Below are 19,921 nucleotides of genomic sequence, written 5' to 3'. Positions count from 1 at the left end.
GGTCTCACAGGCCAAATGAGGAGTAGGCCCACCAGCCAGAGGTTCCCCTCCCCTGGACTAGAATCTGGGAGATTCTAGGGCTCAACTCCCTACTCAGCCATAAAGTTCACTGGGTGATCTTGGGCCAGTCACTGCCTCTCAGTCTAACTGACCTCACAGGGTTGTTGTGAGGATAAAATTTGGGAGTGGGAGAACCTTATATACTCCTTGGAGAAAAGGCAGAAATAGACTTCCGGGAAGGATTGCTTCGCTTGTGCCTGCCTCTGAGACGAGCTCTCATCTCAGAGGAAGCTCTTTCAGTTTTAAAACCAGTCAAAAGGTTTTTTTTGACTGGTAAAAACTTTCTCCCAGGCAAGGGAGAAACGAAGAGATCATCCACAAGCTTCGTTGTGTTTGTTGGGGGACTTGAATTCATTAGGATTGCCTATGAACGAAGGACCAGCCAGCAACGTCGGACGGAGCCAAGGAATTTCAAGCAAGCTCAAACTGATTAAGCGAGATGTTTTTCTTTTCTTCAAAGAAAAACAGGTTTCAACAGGCAAGCATTCTTCTTTCTATCCTTATCATTTGGCTTAAATTGTTGCAGTAAAAGAGATTTGTTAAAAGAATCAGCAGTAAAGAATCCCTGGGTGAGTTATAACTTTTCTCTTTTATACACGGAATTAAGGCGGAAGGAAATCGAAATAGCTTATCTTTGTTTTTATTGCAAAAAGCTGGCCTGGAATTGAGAATTATAAAGATACAAACGGATGAGAGATATCTAATCTGAGGAGAAATTTTTTGATTTATATGAACTTTCGAGTATTATATGTCTGGGACTATTTTTTCTGGTCTACTTCATTTTGACGAATCTGCTTGTTCTTTATACCACTAACTATTTGGATGCTGTGAACTAAATTTGTTTTGCATTCTTGGACACATAAGAGATAAGGCAGTTTGTGCTGTCTACATTATGATGTCATCAGGTTTGGAATATTAACTCCTTTGTTGCTGGAAAAAAAATAAATTGCTCTTTGCTTGGGAATAGTGCTATATTGGAAATTGAAGGGTTTTTTTCTTCTTCTTGGTTTTAAAAATGACAATTAAGAAAGTGGCTGAGACCCTGGAAGTAAATATGTTTCAGAAAATAATGGATGAGATTGAGATAACGAAACAAGAACTTAGATATGGCAAACAAGAGATGAAAATTGAATTTGGCAAAATGAAGCAGGAGCTGAAAGAATAGGGGATTTTATGAGAGAGGAGGTTGATGAGATCAAACATATAACTAGACAAGCAATAGAAGAAGAAAGAAAAATTAAAGGGAAGATGCAAGTCCTGGAGATTGGAACAGATATATCAAATGTGGAACTGGAAAAAGATTTGGAGTTTATGGACCTGAGAGATAAAGATTACTGTTTGGAATTCAGCGTTGTCCCTGAAGAAATTGATGAAGATATCAGAGATAAAGCTATCAATGTTTCGAAAAAATTTCTGGACTGGAATGATGTGATGGAGCTTGAAATAGAGAAAATTTATAGAATTAATTACAGATATGTGACAATGGAAAAACTCTCAAGAGATGTGCTAGTGCATTTCGTAAAAAAGAGGAACAGAGATATGACTTTACAACAACATTTCAGTAATACATTCAGAATTGATGGCAAGGAAATATTTGTGAGGAAGGAAATCCCCATCAGACTCTTATTATATGACTATGACAGCAAGATTATTATGGATGCAAGGATGGAAGATGGAAGATGGAATTAACACTGATAATGGAAGAATGGCTATTGAAATTACTGAACCTAGCAGACTTGATGAGATGGATTAATCGACATGTTTATTTGGAGAAAAATCGATGGATATATTTCTCAAGGACTGGAAACCTCTCTTTGACTTTTTGCGGAAAGAATAAAGTGATGTTAATGAGATTTGATGATTAATTAAGATAACTACTGGAGGAAAGTGATTTTGTAATATATTAAGAGACAGGTTTGTTATATATTATAGACCTATAACTGATCTGCAACAAATCAGAAGTCAACATTTTATTTTATTGTATTAGTTATTAATCTGTTTTTGTTTTGTTTTGTTTTGTTTTTTGAAACTTTGAATAAAAATTAATGAAAAAAAAAGAGAAAAGGCAGAAATAATCATAATCATCCTATACACAGAAGTAAGTCCCTTTAGGTACAATGGGACTTACTCACAGGAAAGGGTGTATATACAGCCTTAAAAGCTTACTTCTTGCCTGCAGGGACAACTAAATCTAATTACTTCTCTGATGTCCTGGTACTTGTTTACATTAATCTGACCTTACTAGGCAACTTTTACAGATATCTATCAGATGGCAAATTTTCCTACATGGATTTCCAAAACAAATGCCATGGCAAAAGATGGCAATTGTCAGGGATGATGCAAGTTGGAGTCCAACAACACTGGGGTGGGCACAGGTTCCTTACTGCTGCTCAAATCTCTCATTCTGGAGTACATCCATGAACTTCCCTGGGACTATTCCACAGTGAATGACATGTGAATTGAAATCTGTAATACCTGAATGTAGGCAATGATGACTGGCAAGTTCAGTGACCGCAATACTGGACACATGTGCCATTGATGAATCTGACTGTTTGCTGCTTACTGAAGTTTATAACTTTCAGGAATAATTGCCACCTCTGGACCAACAGCACAAGTTGCAAGGGCACTATCCACCAAAACCTGGTGAAAGAAGGGGTGGTGTTTTTGTTTTTGTATCTTGTTATCAACCCTAAGTCTCTGGGATACAGCAGGATACATATTGAAATAAATATAATAAATAAATAAACCAAGTCACTGTCTACTAGGATAACTACTAGGGGAAGGGCCGTAACTCAGGTGTAGAGATCTGCCTTGCATGCAGAAGGTCTGAGGTTCAATCCCTGGCTTCTCCAGGTAGGGCTGGGACAGACCCTACCTGAAACCCTGGAAAGTCACCACCAGTCAATGTAGATAATACTGAGCTAGACGGACCAATGGTCTGACTCAGTATGGCAGCTTCCTATGTTTCTATGTTCCTGACAAAGATTCCTCTTGGATGCACACCTTAACGTGGTGAGGGGGTTTGAGAGTGTTGAAGAAGCTAAGAGCAATGCCGTCAGGAGTCTGGACCAAACTCAAAGGAAGGCAATGGTAAACCACCTCTGAATACCTCTTACCGTGAAAACCCTATGAATAGACTATCCAAAATGCAACACGAGATAGTGCTGAGGGATGAGACCCCCAGGTCAGATGGCACTCAACAAGCTACTGGGGAAGAACAAAGGACAAGGACAAGTAATGCTGTGACTAATGATCTAGCTGGGTCAAAGCTGAAAGGAAGCTCAGAGGCTGATGCACACAGATGCGAAAGAAGAGCCCGGAGTTGTGCGACGCACACAATAGGAACATGGAATGTGAGAAGCATGAATCAGGGAAAGTTAGAAATTGTCAAGCAAGAAATGAAATGCATCAATACTTGGCATGAATGAATTAAAATGGATGGGAATGGGACATTTTCAGTCAGGCAACTACAAAATATCTTAGGCAGGAAATGATAAATTAAGAAGAAACGGGATTGCTTTAATAGTGAGAAGTGATGTAGCAAAAGCAATTAGGCTCTATAACACAAGGTCTGAGTGAGTGATATCAATGAGATTAAATGGGAAACCTATTAATATAACCATCATCCAAGTCTACCCTCCAATGGCAAACACAGAAGAAGAGGAATTGGAGAGATTTTACACAGAAGTACAGGAAGAAATTGATCACACACCAAAACAAGATGTGCTGATAATCATGGGGGACTGGAATGCAAAAGTGGAGAACAGAGAAGAACTAGGAATTGTGGGGAAATGGGGCTTAGAAGATAGAAGTGAAGCAAGAGAAAGACTTATTGAATTCTGTGAAGCCAATAATTTGTTTCTTGCAAACACATTTTTTGAGCAACCCAAAAGATGACTGTACACATGGACATCACCAAATGGTCAATAAAGGCATCAAATTGATTATGTAATTGGTAGCAGAAGATGGAGAAGTTCCATACTTTCTGCAAAAACAAGACAAGGAGCAGACTGCGGTACAGATCATGAACGAGTAATATCGAAAATCAGAGTAAAACTAAAGAAGAACAACAAAGCAATCATAATGCCAAAATACAATTTAAATAACATCCCAGAAGAATATAAAGATCAAATTTGAGCCTTTAAACTTAGTTGATAGGAAAGCAGAAGAACTATGGGGTGAAGTCAGAGACATTATCAGGGAAAAATGCAAAAAGATAATACCTCTAGTGAAAAAGAGAGAAAGACCTCAATGGATGACTGAAGAAACTCTTCAAATGGTTAAAGAGAGAAGGAAAGCAAAAGCAAAAGGAGACAGAACCTTAAATGCAATAATATAGCAACTAGTACATAGGGACAAAGAACTATTACAATAGTTATTGTATAGAAATAGAAAAGGACAGCAAAAAAGGTAGAACAAGAGTCTTATTCCAAAAGATTAGAGAAATTAAAGGGAAATTCAAACCAAGAGTAGGGATGTTGAATAATCAACAGGGGAACACACTGACTGACCCAGATGGAATAAAAGGAAGATGGAAACAATACACTGAAGAACTATATAAAAGAGATGCCAGGATGACAGATTCATTTATGGAGGAACTGTATGATGAAGAACCAGAAATTTTAGAATGTGAGGTGAAAACTCATCTTAAAATACTTGGAAGAAACAAATTACCAGGAACAGATGGCATATCAATAGAGTTGCTACAAGCTGCTGAGACTGAATCTGTCCAAATATTGACAAAAATTTGTCAAGAAATATAGAAAACTAAACAATGGCCCACAAACTGGAAGTATTCAATATACATCCTAATTCCAAAGAAAGGGGATCCCAGGGAATGCAGTAATTATCGAACTATTCCCTTAATATCCCACACAAGTAAAGAAATGCTCAAGATTCTACAACAAAGGCTCTTACCATATATGGAGTGAGAAATGCCAGACATCCAAGCTGGATTTAGAAAGGGAAGAGGCACCAGAGATCATATCGCAAACATACATTGGATAATGGAACGGACCAGGGAATTTCAGAAGAAAAATCACCCTGTGCTTTATAAATTACTGCAAAGCCTTTGATTATGTAGATCATGAAAAACTATGGAATGCTTTAAAAGAAATGGGGGTGCCACAGCATCTGATTGTCCTGATGCACAACCTATGCTCTGGACAAGAGGCTACTGTAAGGACAGAATATGGAGAAACTGATTGGTTCCCCGTCAGAAAGGGTGTGAGGCAGGGGTGTATTTTATCACCCTATTTGTTTAAGCTGTATGTAGAACATATCACACGGAAAGCAAGAGTGGACCAAGATGAAGGTGGTGTGAAAACTGCAGTGAGAAATACCAATAATTTAAGATATGCAGACAATACCACACTACTAGCAGAAACCAGTAATGATCTGAAATGAATGCTGATGAAAGTTAGAGGAAAGCACAAAAGCAGGACTACAACTGAACATCAAGAAGACTAAAGTAATGAAAACAGAAGATATATGCAGACTAGGATTGGGGAGGGCAGCTATGAGAACTAGAAAAGGTCCTCAAATGCAAAGATGTAAGAACATAAGAACATAAGAAGAGCCTGCTGGATCAGGCCAGTGGCCCATCTAGTCCAGCATCCTGTTCTCACAGGGGCCAACCAGGTGCCTGGGGGAAGCCCGCAAGCAGGACCCGAGTGCAAGAACACTCTCCCCTCCTGAGGCTTCCAGCAACTGGTTTTCAGAAGCATGCTGCCTCTGACTAGGGTGGCAGAGCACAGCCATCATGGCTAGTAGCCATTGATAGCCCTGTCCTCCATGTATCACTGAACACTAAAGCCAGGAACATTCAAACCATGGTATTCCCGATTCCTATGTATGGATGTGAAAGTTGGACAGTGAAAAAAGTGAATAAGAGAAAAATAAACTCATTTGAAAGGTGGTGTTGAAGGACAGCTTTGCGGATACCATGGACTGCGAAAAAGACAAATAATTGGGTGTTAGAACAAATTAAACCAGAACTGTCACTAGAAGCTAAAATGATGAAACTGAGGTTATCATACTTTGGACACATCATGAGAAGACATGATTCCCTAGAAAAGACAATAATGCTGGGAAAAACAGAAGGGAGTAGAACAAGAGGAAGGCCAAACAAGAGATGGATTGATTCCATCAAGGAAGCCACAGACCTGAACTTACAAGATCTGAACAGGGTGGTTCATGACAGATGCTCTTGGAGGTCGCTGATTCATAGGGTCGCCATAAGTCGTAATCGACTTGACGGCACAAAACAACAACAAAGAAAAGCCAGTTGACAGCCTCCTTGCTCTTCCCATATTATTAAATATTAAAATAGTTCCTGGCTACACTTCAAATAGATGGACAAATATTATTACATTCTTATTATTATCCATTTTATTTGAAGTATCTTTAGTGCTTGCTCAGGGAGCAATCCTTACGTACGTGGGAATCTTTCAGTAAAGTGAATTGTTTTGTGATTCTAGCCACACTTTATTTCCCAGACTAGGTTTTACTCATTTATGTCATTCTAACCTTTTCAGTGATATGTGTAATACATTCTGCAACCATTGGGATAAAGAAAGCACCCCATCGCTCTATCCGGTGATTTCAGGCTGGATTAGGGTTTTTATGGATGGACTGGAAAACAGGTATGACCCACACAATGTTGCATGCAGAGATATGCACAGTGATATTGTAGAGGGAGAGGGCTTCAGGGGCTATTTAAACTGAACCCAAGTCAACTTTTTTCCTAATTCCCACACCCACTCTATCTTGGTTATAATGCAGGTCTAACCAGTTATTTCACCAAGTAGGATTTTTGGCCTGCCTGTGTGTATTGGCTCTGTGAGCAGACTTTTTTGCCCACCTTGTACTCTATTCCAGTACAAGGGAGGAATTATATTAGTGCAGGTGTGTTATTAATTAGGCTATGTCACTGATGTTTTGGAAGGAACGTTGGGAAATTGAACAGGGAGAGAGGAGATTAAATGAGCGTCTGTAGCCAGCTTTGAGGGTGACTGGCCTTCCCAAGGTTTGCCACTTAAGACTGTAGAACTTGTAGGCAGGATACAGAGGACCTTTTTGCCAACCTGTCTTATTTTACCGTCTTACTCAGAAGGGGGAGGCTCAGGAAGGCCTCCCTACTCATCTGAATGGATGTAGCTTAATTTCCTAAATATCAGTTACATTGCTCTTTGAAACACTGAGGAAGGGTGACTTGCCCAATTCGAGTAATCCTATAAGAGAGTTATGGGTTAGCTTCCTGCGCTGTCATTTTCCTTCTGCAGACACGGTTATAAAATAAACTAAACTAAAATGTGACCCTAGTTCAGTCCATTTACCTGGTGTCTTGCCTCTTTATTTCTGGTTATAAAACTGTTTGAAACTTGTAGCTTGGTCCTTAGGCCATGCAAAGTTTTGTTACAAAGATTTCCAAGTGAATTAGGTTCACATAAAAGGTGCACAATTAATATTCATCTTTAAAGACTTTATTAATCAGATGCTGTAGGCAATCAAGCATCCTTATTTTACTTACTAATCATATGTTAATATTCATTTTTCTTAGTAGAGGACTCTTAGTAGAAGTCTTAGAGAAGACTCCCCCAAATATATATGAGAAAAATATTCATGTTAATCTAAAAAAATGCAGTCAATACCCATGATTCTGAATAGGCACACTATCATTCACAAAAAGAAGAATACAGTTGCATGCTCTTATGTACCCTGTGAAAGACTGTATATTTCTCTTTTCCATTGGTGACAATGAGAAAACCATGGAGTCTCAATAATCAAGATCGTAGCCAAGCACTATAAGAGGTTAATACAGGTGCCTCCTTGATAGGAAAACATTAATTTCCAAAATGTCAGTTACATTGCTCTTTGAAATTCCAGTGTTCTTTCCATTGGCAGTGGGATGACATTTCATATCTTTTGGCTAAAAACACACATACCTACCAACATTATTATAGCAAGGATATTACTCAATATATATGTATATTTGATACTATAAGATATGGCTCATGCAATAGTTTAATTGTTTAATACACACACTTCTGTCTACTTCCTTTCAGATAAAGCATGCAGAACTCCACATTCCCTGAGTCTTTCCTGTCCCTTTTCCATTAGGCTGGCAGATAAAATGATAACTTTATTTTGCGTTGTGATTCATTTCCATGGTAACCAAACTACATATGACACAAGACTGAATCTCACAATGTCTTTTTAAAATCTTACAACATCTGAAATGTATCCATATTGGACTGGGAGAGTGGCACTGTGGATGGGGATATATAACCCTCCCCCCATTTGTTTTATTTATTTATTTATATTTATTTATTAAATTTATATCTCGCCCTCCCTCCCAGAAGGAGCCCATATAAACACACACACATCGTATGTGCACTTATGCACTTATGCACATGTGCACACAAACACGTGCTGAAGCTGTTAATGGCCCCACTGGGATGATTTAGATTAGAAAATAGTGCATGGGGGAGCAGGATGCCATTGCCCCCAATTCATTTCAAGGATGTTCTAGAACAGAGTTGGCTAAGCACAGCAGTGATCCATGTTCAACCCTCTGGGGGCTGTATGTCAAAGGGGATACAATCCAAGCATGGATTCTGGTACGTGTGGCCAGAGTACAAAAGTGGGCATGGCCTTTTTTTTTTTTTTAAAGGATAAATTGGAAGGGGGCTGAAGGGATCACAATACCTTTTGGTATACGGAATCACAGCATAGAACCTGCAGAGGTGGTCAGTATTTTTTTTTTAAAAAATGGAAAAATTGGGGGGCACAAAAATACTTTTGGCATCAAGGCATCACAGCAGGGGATCCATAGGTGCAGTCATTTAGGCACACGCGCGCGCGCGCACACACACACACACACACACGACAAATGTGAGGGAGTCTTGGGGGGCACAAAAATCTTCTGGGGGGTGTCAGATGCAGCTTGCAGGTCAGGCACTCCTGTTCTAGGAGCAAAGTGAAACAACAACAACAAAAAGCTGGAAAACTGATTATAGATCTCCTGGATCATGTCTGTTTTGTCCCTGTGAGTCCAAACACTGTGACACAACAATATTTTCAGGTAGTTTCAGTGGAGCTGTATCAGATGTAGGTGATCCCTGACACACTCATTTAGATGTAGATCCCTTCTCTTAAACAGTAATGGAAATTTAGTATTCCATAGAAGTATTTTTTTAAAAAAAAGAAAAGAAAATTGGGATCTTACCATTAATAAATACATATATTGTAGATACTGTCTTTTTTCTCACAGCACTTGAGGATGGATATTTGCAGCTATAGTATCCTGTGTCACTTGCTTGAGCTTTGTTCAAGGTCAGGCTGCTACAAAAGAGTTTGCTGTTCCTTCCACAAGTATATGTAATTATATTCAGCCGTTTGCTGTCCACGCTTAGATTTTCAGGCAGAGACCATGAATGGACCACTTCCCCACTGTGAGTGCAGATAAGGAAGCAAAAACAAAACAAAACACAATTACGTTGGGCTACCATTATATAGCACCAATTCCCAAGCATTCATTTTATCAAGAAATTTCTGAGACTCCCCTTAATATTGTTCTCCAAAAGCACCAACAGAAATAAAAATAAACCAGACCAAGACCAAGAGAAGGGGTGGTGTTTTTGTTTTTGTATCTTGTTATCAATCCTGAGTCTCTGAGATACAGCAGGATACATATTGAAATAAATATAATTAATAAATAAACTAAGTCACCGTCTACTAAGATAACTACTGGGGGAAGGGTCATAATTCAAGGGTAGAGCATATGTCTTGCATGCAGAAGGTCCCATGTTCAATCCCTGGTGTCTCCAGGTAGGGCTGAGAGACATCCTGGTGGAAATCCTGGACAGCCTCTGCAAGTCAGTGTAGACAATACTGAGCTAAATAGACCAATGAGTCTGACTTAGTAGCTTCCTATGTTCCTTCCAAAAACAGATGCCTCTCTCATTCCTATGCAATATTAAACTTTAAAAAACAAACTAGAAAAATAGATGTATTAAATACAGACCAAATTCATATAAGGTGCATACTGGATTATTACCTGCACATAATGCTTAAAGTATCTCCTCCTTGAATGACGTGCTGTGCTCCTGTTATATTTAGTTTTGGACCTTTCCATTTGGAACCTGAACTAGATCCTAGGAAACAAAAATATCCAAATTATTAAAACTGTTGGAAAAGCTACTAGACTTCATATCCGATCACATTCATATGTGCACAGTTCTCTACTTGAAGGGCTGTCCAGTCCAAATCTGGTTTGAATATTAAAATAAAAACAGGAAGAGAAAGCAGGAGCCTTGAAATTGCCCATCAACAGTTTGCAACTGGACACACAGGTCACCTGTTCATGGTTTTCCCTACCATGCTATTGTATTTCTATTTAAATTTTTGTAATTATTTCTAATTTTGCATCTATACATATAAATTAGCACATGCAAGTTTTATTCAAATTGATGTCTTCTTTCATCCTGTGTTTTGGCAATAAGTACATGGCCACCCTAGAGGTATGGGGAAGTGCGTACTTTGTTGAGTGATGCGTCAGCCATCAATCACTATATTGACTGATGCATTCCATGCATGGGTAATTTAATGGCATCATTGGTGTACAACTCTGTGATTCCATTGCCAAGAATGCTGTAGAAATGTCTGTAGTAGTTTTGGTTGCTACAGCTACTGTGCTGTTGATTCTGTTGCTGGGCACTCATTAGGTCATGAAATGTAGACCTAGTATAATGGGTAGCCACCTCGCAAGAGCATTGGACTGACCTAACATTCATATGCTTGCTATAAGTATCCTCTATTGGATAGGATGTTCATCTACTCTCATCCACACATTTCTACTTCTGGTGGCTTACAGAAGTAAAAAATACTTTAAGCAAACAATAGGATATGGATGACTTCTTGAACATATTACAGTATGGAGTGGAAGAGAAAGGCAAGCTTACACAGTCACATATAAGCTGCTATCATGATGTGCAACATTTTGTGAAACTATCAGTCTAACTTAAATAGTGCATTCTCAAACTGGAACATTTTAAAAGCAATTTTCTTCTAATTTTTACAATTTCATATTGTAAAAGACAGCAGTGAAAATGATGGAATGAATGATTATATTTTATTTTCCTAGAAATAATCTTCTAAAATAAGAAAGCCATTTTCTTTTTGTCTGGTAAAAGTTTTAGTAACACGTTAACAACAAGGCTGAAATAGCTCATATATGTTTATTCCCTCTCAATGAGCAGAATTCTTTATGCACATACATAAATAGGTTACTTTCTGCATTGATTACATCTGCAGAATGTTACTGATTTCCACCAGGAATCTTTCCTCCTTCAAGGATGGCCTGAAACTAACAAAACCAGTTTTGCTCAACCTGGTGCCCTATAGATGTTGCTGGACTACAACTTCCATCTTCCCTGACCATTAGCCATGCTGGTTGGGCTGATGAGAGTTGCAGTACAAAACTTCCATAGTACTTCTGTACTCTGGTAAATATAATGCCATTATTGACAAATAACTTTGAAGTGTACTCTTGGCCAACTCTACTTCTTTTGAACAGGGCTTGCGGAGAAACCTTGTCAGATATACCGACTCAATATTTATTATTTTATTATTATCAACAGATGCATGGGAACATACAGATTTATATATCTACATGGTAATCAGACTATTTACATATCATTGTGCATCATTTCCCTATTTTAAATACACTAATGTATATGTACAGTAACTTACAAAGTACAGTAACTTACGAAATTATTCACTGAAAACACAGCATATATACATTTTTATTTTATGAGACGTTACAAAATTAAATTCATTAAACTCTCAGATGTTAGGAGCAGCTTTGAAAATTATATCAGACTGAAATACACATAGGAAAAAATCCTTAAGTGATTTAATGTAGGACTGGATAAAAAAAGAGTCCACTACAATTAAGACAGTATTTTGATTCATTTCACAGAACTTCTAATAGCTTATGGCTTAAATGGAACTCCTGCTTCAATAATGTCTGCAAAAAATTACCCAGGAATAACCTATCACTCCCAAAATCTAGGAAATGGGACAAATCTTCCCATGAATGCAGAATCAGTGAGGTATCAAGAGAAGAGGAAAAGGGCCAGAATATAAGGAGTAGTAGGGTCAGACATGGAACAGAGCAAAGCAAGAAGATAGCATGTTGAGCAGGGCTGGTGTCAGACTTGAATGAGCCCTTGGGCACCAATACCCCCCATGCAGCCTGTGCAGACTTAAATAAACCCGGCTGCCCTGCCTCCCATACTGTTACATCAGCATGCTGGCATGCTGCCTGGGCACACCAGTGCACACACTGATGTGGCAACACAGGAGGCAGGGCAACCAGCCTATTTAAGCCCATGACGGCTGCATGGGGGGTGTTGTCTGGGAGGGTGGCTCCTGCTCCCTGATCCATGCAGAGGGCATCAATCCCTTAACCCAGGCCGCAAATCACACCCCATAACCCAACCCTGGTGCAGATTGTGGAGCTCCACCTCCCAGCCTATAGATTTAGGCAGGGGCCCTTCTGAGCAACAGGGGCCCTCGGGACCGTGCCTGACCTGGTTGCCCGCTATTGAGTAAAAGAGATGCTTCCCCTTCTATTCACAAGTCACTCTTAGACCTGGTTTGAAAGTAATGCTAAACTGTAGCTTAGTATTACAGTAGGGCCCCACCCACATGGCGGGTTACGTTCCAGACCCCTGCCTAAAAGCAAAACCTGCCGAAAAGTGGAACTCCATCAATAAAATGGTGCTCAATGCCTGAAAAATGCCGTAAAAGTGCAACAAATGCTGTATGAGTGGGGCCTTACTCTAATTGAAAACCGCATATTAGCAGAATGCCGAAAAGTGGGCCGCCGAAAAGCGGGGCCCTAAATAAATGTAAATGTACTGCCTTCAAGTCGATTCCTACTTATGGTGACCCTATGAATAAGGTTTTCATGAGGCTGAGAGGCAGTGACTGGCCCAAAGTCACCCAGTGAGTTTCATGACTCTGTGGGGATTTGAACCCTGGTTTCCCAGGTTGTAGTCCAACACCTTAACCCAGCCTTTCCCAACCAGTGTGCCTCCAGAACAACTCCCATCAGCCTCAGCCAGCGTTGCCAATGGTCAGGAAAGATGGGAATTGTGGTCCAACAACATCTGGAGGCACACTGGTTGAGAAAGGCTGCCTTAACCACTATGCCACACTGGCCCTCTAGCGAGGCCCTACTGTATAGGAATAAGGCAGCTCAAGCCTCAGGATCAAGCTTTCTCCCTCCTCCAGTGTGACCACAGAAGGAGATTAGGAACACTCACATCCTGATTTAAACTAACCATAGTTTATTGTTGTGTCTGAACCAGGACAAAATCTGTTTCGCTTAAAGGATGGTTTGTTGAAACAAGCTTTTTTGTTTCAATAAGTCATAATTTAAACTAACCCATCAATACAGTAATTCATTTAAATTGGTGAACTTAAGGCACATCAAGGCTTTTGTGGGACTATGCTAACTGCCATTGATTTCCCTCACCCAATGGATCAAGGCACTTTCAAGCCACTTTTGCATCTTTGACCAGCTAGTGCAAGATCATTGGAAATATGACGTACACATTATTAACACAGTAACTTCTGAATTGCCTGTTTGTTGAACATTCATCCTGTTTTGTTTGCACAAAGGTTGTGGGGAAGTTGCCATGTCAGTTGTTTATTGAGCATTGATTCCGATTTGTTCACAGGGAGGTTATACTATGTTGCAATTGTTATGCCACACATTCCAGTGCATTTTCCCATCACTTTCCTTGTCACAAAAAGTCTGATTTGGGAGGGAAGCACATTCATTGCACAACAGCACCAAATCAACTTTAATTGCATAATCTGAATTTGCCAGTATGTGATTGAATCCCACCCAAAAATACTCAAAGTCTCAAAGCACCCCATGTCATTTACATTACCCATGTCAAGCACCTGTATCCATAGACAGAGATAGAATGATACAGACACATCTTAAATTGTTCACACCTGAATCCTGTGCCCATTTATTAAAAAGTTAATCCAACTATGTTCAATAAAGTTTAATCCCTCGTAGTAACAGCTGGCAGCGAGGGGCGGCATGATGCACCTGACTTCCTGGCAGCAGAGCTGCTGCTGCTTACTGGGAAGGAGAGGTGGTAACAGCATGAATTCACACTCTTTAGCTATCCAGTGCTGAGAATGGATGTTAAAATCAAATCAAAGAACATATTAAGTAGATGCTTCCTTTTATTTACTGTTCGGTGTTTATGAATAAAATTGAAATAAATATATCTGCTGCGTGACTGTGATGAATTTTGCTACATAACCACAATACATAATATATCAGATCAAGAAAGCTCTTAAAATAGGTTTTGATTCATTCCTAATCAATAGAGATTTGACTTTAGAGGTTGAATTCATCCTCAAACCTTTCAAAGTGGTAGCAAAAACTTGAGTAGTAAAAATTCTGTTCTGTGTGTGGCTATTTTTAAAGCACAGTTAGGAAGAAACTACATGGTATCAGTTTCCAATCTGCTGCCAAAGAATAAATGTTCCTCAGACTAATCACATCTGATTTATGATTGAACCAAAAAAAATAGAATCAAAAATTCTCTTTCATGGCTTTATAATACTGTTATCTTGGATTTGAATTTGAAAACCAGTAAACCCTAGGAATATTCATTAATATTTATACACAGACAAAATTTGAATTGTTCAGTGTCCAAGAATCTGTAATTCTGTAACAGATACTGAGACTGAGGCTGCGTACACTCGACATTTTGTTCTAGAATCAATGGAGACTGAGTATTTGCTTTTTCTATGCAGTCCACACACAATCTAGATCTGTTGCATATTTTTTGCCCCTGAAATGCCCTTCTGGAGAAGCTGGTTTTGTTCTGAAAATAAAAGTTCATTCAAGATTGGTTCTGCACTACTCCACAGTATGCCCATTTGAAAACAGATGTAGGTGGTCCCAGCAATGTGGTATGTATTCACACAAGTGCAATGACATTGTAGGTGAGCATATACCAAGACCGTAATCATCCTTCTTCATTTATCTGGGGCATGCACGAGGAGGAAAAGGCATGGATGACCTCATCAAAGGGAGGGTTTTCAAGTGCATATCCAGTAACAACACCCACCCTTGTGGACAGCAGTGTTGAATCAATCTAGATTGAAAGCAGTATGTTGGGAACGAGCATGAACAATTTTGAATTGAGAAAACCTACATTTATCTGCTGCAAGCAAATTAGTGTGTATGCTGCCTGAGAATAGAAAGCAGAATCTCTCATAAAGTCTCAGAAAGGTATATGATTTATCAAACACAAGACATGGAGAGAGTGACTTGTGAAGTACAGCCATCCAGATGTCTTAAACAGCTTTTTTGCAGAGCGAAGCAAACACTTCAGCTTCTAATGTTTATCAACCCATTCTTGGTAAATTAGCAATGTAGATTTAAATTAACTGCCCTGGATTTGTGATGCATTATTTAAACAAAACATTCTAAAAAAATTCTAATGAAGAAATTTTTGTTGTTAGCCTTGTAAATTTTAGCCACTGCTAAGCATAATTGCCTTTACATATGCAAAACAATGATTTCAAATATTCATCATGATGAAGTATGCACGTGAAAGAGCTGGCCACTAGATTAATTTCTGAGAAGAGGCAGAAAATCAAATCTAGATCTAAGGAGCAAACTAGATGTTATATGTAAAGCACATGTAATTAATCACTAGTAGATTAAAAAAAAATAAAAATAAAAAACAGCTTCAGGAGAAGCAATTTTGAGCAGATCAGTAGCAAGGAGTGCTTAACCTTTCCCCTCTAAGTTTCATATCATCTCTGCAAGCTGCTTTCCCCCCTTCTACAAAATCCAGACTCGTGTTTACTCTGTTTGATATCTACATTAATTTGTCATGGTGATCTTTTACTGTAGGCTCCAGCCACTTAAGTAAACCATGCACTATATTGCACAAAGCACTACCAGCCAATTCCCTGGATTGCTAAACAGTCGGCAATGAGTGAATAACTCCCAGCTTCAGTGGTGCCATCAGGGCAAGACTTTGGGACAGAAGTGCAGGGCGCACTCAGCAGAGGAGCAGGAGAGCACCCAAATACAGTAGGGCTGGCTTACCACATTCTAAGGTAAATACAGTAATACACATTACCATATAAATAACCCCCCTTAAGACCAATAAATCCAGAGTCAATTACCATTGCTCAGCTTGTCTCATGAGTGGGATCTACAAAAGATCAGAGTTTTCTGGTAGTTAAAGGCCTCTCTGTGCTTAGAATTCCCTCAATAACCCCATAGCAAACAATAACTCATTTCTACACTGGGGATGGCTAGGGAAGATTATCGTATTTTGATTATTAGTTAGTAATTTGGAGAAATGGATATATAACTATATGGTTAAAGCCACAGACGACTGGCTCGCCACTTAATTCATTCGATGAGGTGCGCCTGGCGCCTACTCTTCTATCTTTTCGGCGCCAGGTTAAAACCTTTTTATTCTCCCAGGCATTTTAATGCTTACCGTAATTGTTTAATGTTTATTGTTAAGTTAATTTTATACCAAGTGGTTAAATGCTCAAGCTGTATGTTTTTTAGTGATTTTATCTGATTTCTATTTTACTGTATTGTATTTTATTCCTTGCTGTGAACCGCCCAGAGAGCCATAGGCTAAGGGCGGTATAGTAATGGAATGAAATAAAATAAATAAATAAATAATTGAAACCTCCTAAGCTGTTCATATCTTCACAGGGAAGCCCAGGTCAAATTTTGAGAACTATTTAGAACAGACACCCCGTTAAGTAGCATTTTACACTGAGTAGCATTTTATTGAAGACATTAATGAGAATAATGTTTTTATCTTTACAAATAGCAGCACACACAGAGCTTCAAACCTAATGAATTTAACATTTCTCCAGTGGGCAATGAAGGTATCCATCACAGATCATTTCCCCAAAAGCTGGATTTAGATCCATTCTTAAGGCTCATTAAGCAGGCCTTACATGTTGTGTTTTCTATTGCAAAACATGAGTACCTGCCAGCCAAAGTGAGAAATTTAATCAAACCAACCATATTAGAATATACATTGTATACCTTAAGAAATGTTTTTACACAGGTAGGAGGAGGATCAAAGTCTTTTAACAGGAATCATGTTCTCTGACTTCTATCATTCTAAATTTTTCTTGCAGCAAAGCTCATTTATTTTAACTACCGGGATGAGAACTGGTATACAGAAGTCAGTGGGAGTATACAGGAATGCTCACAATGGTAACCATCATTCCACTGAATGTCTCAATATAATAGAGTTAGATGCATTCTGGGTTGGTGTGTCTTGATGTAATTTGATCTTGCTGAATGCTGAGCTCATCCACTGAGGCTTAGGACTCTTGAGAGATAGACAGATGGATAGCAGGCCTACAACTTGATTGAATAAAATGCAATAGATTCATCATAAGAATTTATGTGAATGAATTTATTCATCTATTGGTTAAACATAAAACTTGGCATCCAAGTGAGAGCTAGAATGCTGGGAGCTGTGTTTGTGGTGAGAGCATGAATGCAGCTCACTCACAAACATATATCCAGTGCAGCGAGTATTTTGTTATTTTCTATTTTTAATTGATTTAATTGATTTATTGAATGTATACTTTTGTTGTGTATTGATTTTGTATTAATATTCGGTTCACTGTTTGGGAGCCTTTGGACCAAAAACTGTATATGAATAAAACTATAACATAAAATAAATTATGCACATATAGGCCATACTCTGACACAGAATTAGACCCTCTTAAATTCATCTGTATGCTACCCAGTTCACAAAACAGCTGATAAATGGCTACACAGGAGACGTAAGGCATATTTACACTATAACCCTATCAAATCACACCACTTCACAATTGGCATGGCTTCACTTCCCCCGAGGAATCCTAGGAATTCTTCGAAACACGGGAAGCCTAGGAAGCTCTCTTATCTTGAGTCCGACCATAGGTCCAACTAGCTCAGTAATGTCTACACTGACTGGCAGTGGTTCTCTAGATTTCACACAGGTAAATTCCCAGCCCTACATGGAGACATTTGAGGACCGAACCTGGAACCTTCTGCATGCACAAATGCTCTACCAACTCAGCTATGGCCCTTGTTTGATGAGACACTGAGTGTTCTCAAGTGACACAGAAATCCCAAGCCCCCTCCTCCTCAAAGAAATACACTTCCCAAAGTTACCTGGGAAGAGGGAATGACAGTCAAACATGGTGAACTCTGTGGGGCAAATACACTCATGATTGTCTCTGGCTTCTCTGTTTATCAAACATAGTAGCTGCGGGGGGAAAACTCCACCATTCTTACAAATATTTATTTATTTATTTATTTATTTATTTATTGCATTTGTATACCGCTCCATAGCTGAAACTCTCTGGGCGGTTTACAACAATTAAAAACATTAAAAACAAATATACAAATATACAAATTTAAAAACACATTTTTAAAAACAATTAAAAAATATAGCTACTTCCTGATCTCTGCATTTCCTTACCTTAAAAACAAACCTCTGCATTCCACCCTAGAGACAAGGTCTGCAAACTGAAACCTTAGTTGTGCTTTTATATCAATTGCTTCCATTTTTCTTACTTCCCTTGTGTCTGTCCATAAATATGTTCATCAATATGAGCACATATATCTGTGTATCTACTGCACATAAAATGTGTCAAAGGGTTAAAGATTGTTTTGAAAGGGAGCCAATACTGTACTAGCACTGCCCACGGTGGGAACACAACATATTTAACCACTGCGGCCTTATTACTGCCGGATGCTGATCTTTAAAGGATGCAATGCCATGAGAGACCATTTGCTATTAACTACCTGCTGTAATTCAAGATAGTGTACAAATACAAACCCAGTCTTTCCCATTAATTACAATTCTAAAGTAAATCGAATGCTTATGGATACATGGGAAACCATTAAAAAAATCAAAAACAAGTTTTATTTTCTTTGTTCTGGTTATACAGCTTACCTGAAGTTCTGCCCTGATGGCACCACTGCTTTCATATCCGCATCCTTGATTATGACCTTTGCCTCTCTAGATCCACCACCCTCTGCAATCTGAAGATCTTCTGTTCCTTCAAACCTCTGGTCATTATGCATGAAATTCCCATCCAGAACACCTTTGTGATTGATTCCATAAAGGAAGCCACAGACCTCAACTTACAAGATCTGAACAGGGTGGTTTATAATAGATGCTATTGGAGGTCACTGATTCATAGGTTGCCATAAGTTGAAATTGACTTGAAGGCACATAACAACAACAACTATATCTGTTGTTTCCTTTTCTTCTTTTCTTTCAACAATCTCCACAAAATTCACACTCTGTGACACTTTAGCATAGCCCCTTAGTCCTCATCTTTGACTTAAAAATTAGACTAAAAAGATATAACTGAATGCATATTCTTTCCCTGTTTATGTTTATCTCCATCTTCATCCCATACCTCTGTTGCCTATGCTGTGTCAAACCGTAATCTCCTTGAGACAAGGGCCTATCTTGTTCTGCCTCTGTAAAGTGCCATGCACACTGATGATCTACATAAAAAGTAAATAATCCTTTTAAGGGACAGTAGAGCAATCCTGAGCAATGTATCCTTTTGTCAGCCTGTGTTAGGCAGATTTTCTCTTCTATTTAGCAGCAAGTAGAACAGAACTGTCTATCTTTGATCTGCTTACTTTGCACAGCAATCCACTTTTGTCGCTGAACACAGCTCTCTTGAGATGCCCTAACTAATGTTATGGGTTGCAACATAAGAGTGCTCAAACATTGATCTACCCAGAAAT

The 19,921-nt window shown here is 38.8% G+C and overlaps 1 protein-coding gene across 3 annotated transcripts in view; it reads right to left on the bottom strand.

The window, feature by feature from the left end:
- The window catches only part of FLT1 (fms related receptor tyrosine kinase 1), a 184,498-nt gene that overhangs the window by 159,533 nt on the left and 5,044 nt on the right, over positions 1-19,921 (bottom strand). For all 3 annotated transcript variants that reach the window (XM_061628494.1, XM_061628495.1, XM_061628496.1), the window contains exons 2-3: positions 10,121-10,217; positions 9,290-9,513 (exon numbers count right to left, since the gene is read on the bottom strand). In XM_061628494.1, coding sequence (XP_061484478.1) covers positions 9,290-9,513; positions 10,121-10,217 — 321 coding nt within the window. The remainder of the gene's footprint in view (positions 1-9,289; positions 9,514-10,120; positions 10,218-19,921) is intronic.

Source organism: Rhineura floridana, chromosome 5 (genome assembly GCF_030035675.1).
Source record: "Rhineura floridana isolate rRhiFlo1 chromosome 5, rRhiFlo1.hap2, whole genome shotgun sequence".
NCBI lineage: Eukaryota > Metazoa > Chordata > Lepidosauria > Squamata > Rhineuridae > Rhineura > Rhineura floridana.
Note: the sequence above shows the minus strand (reverse complement) of the source record. Positions and strands in the feature narration are given on the sequence as shown.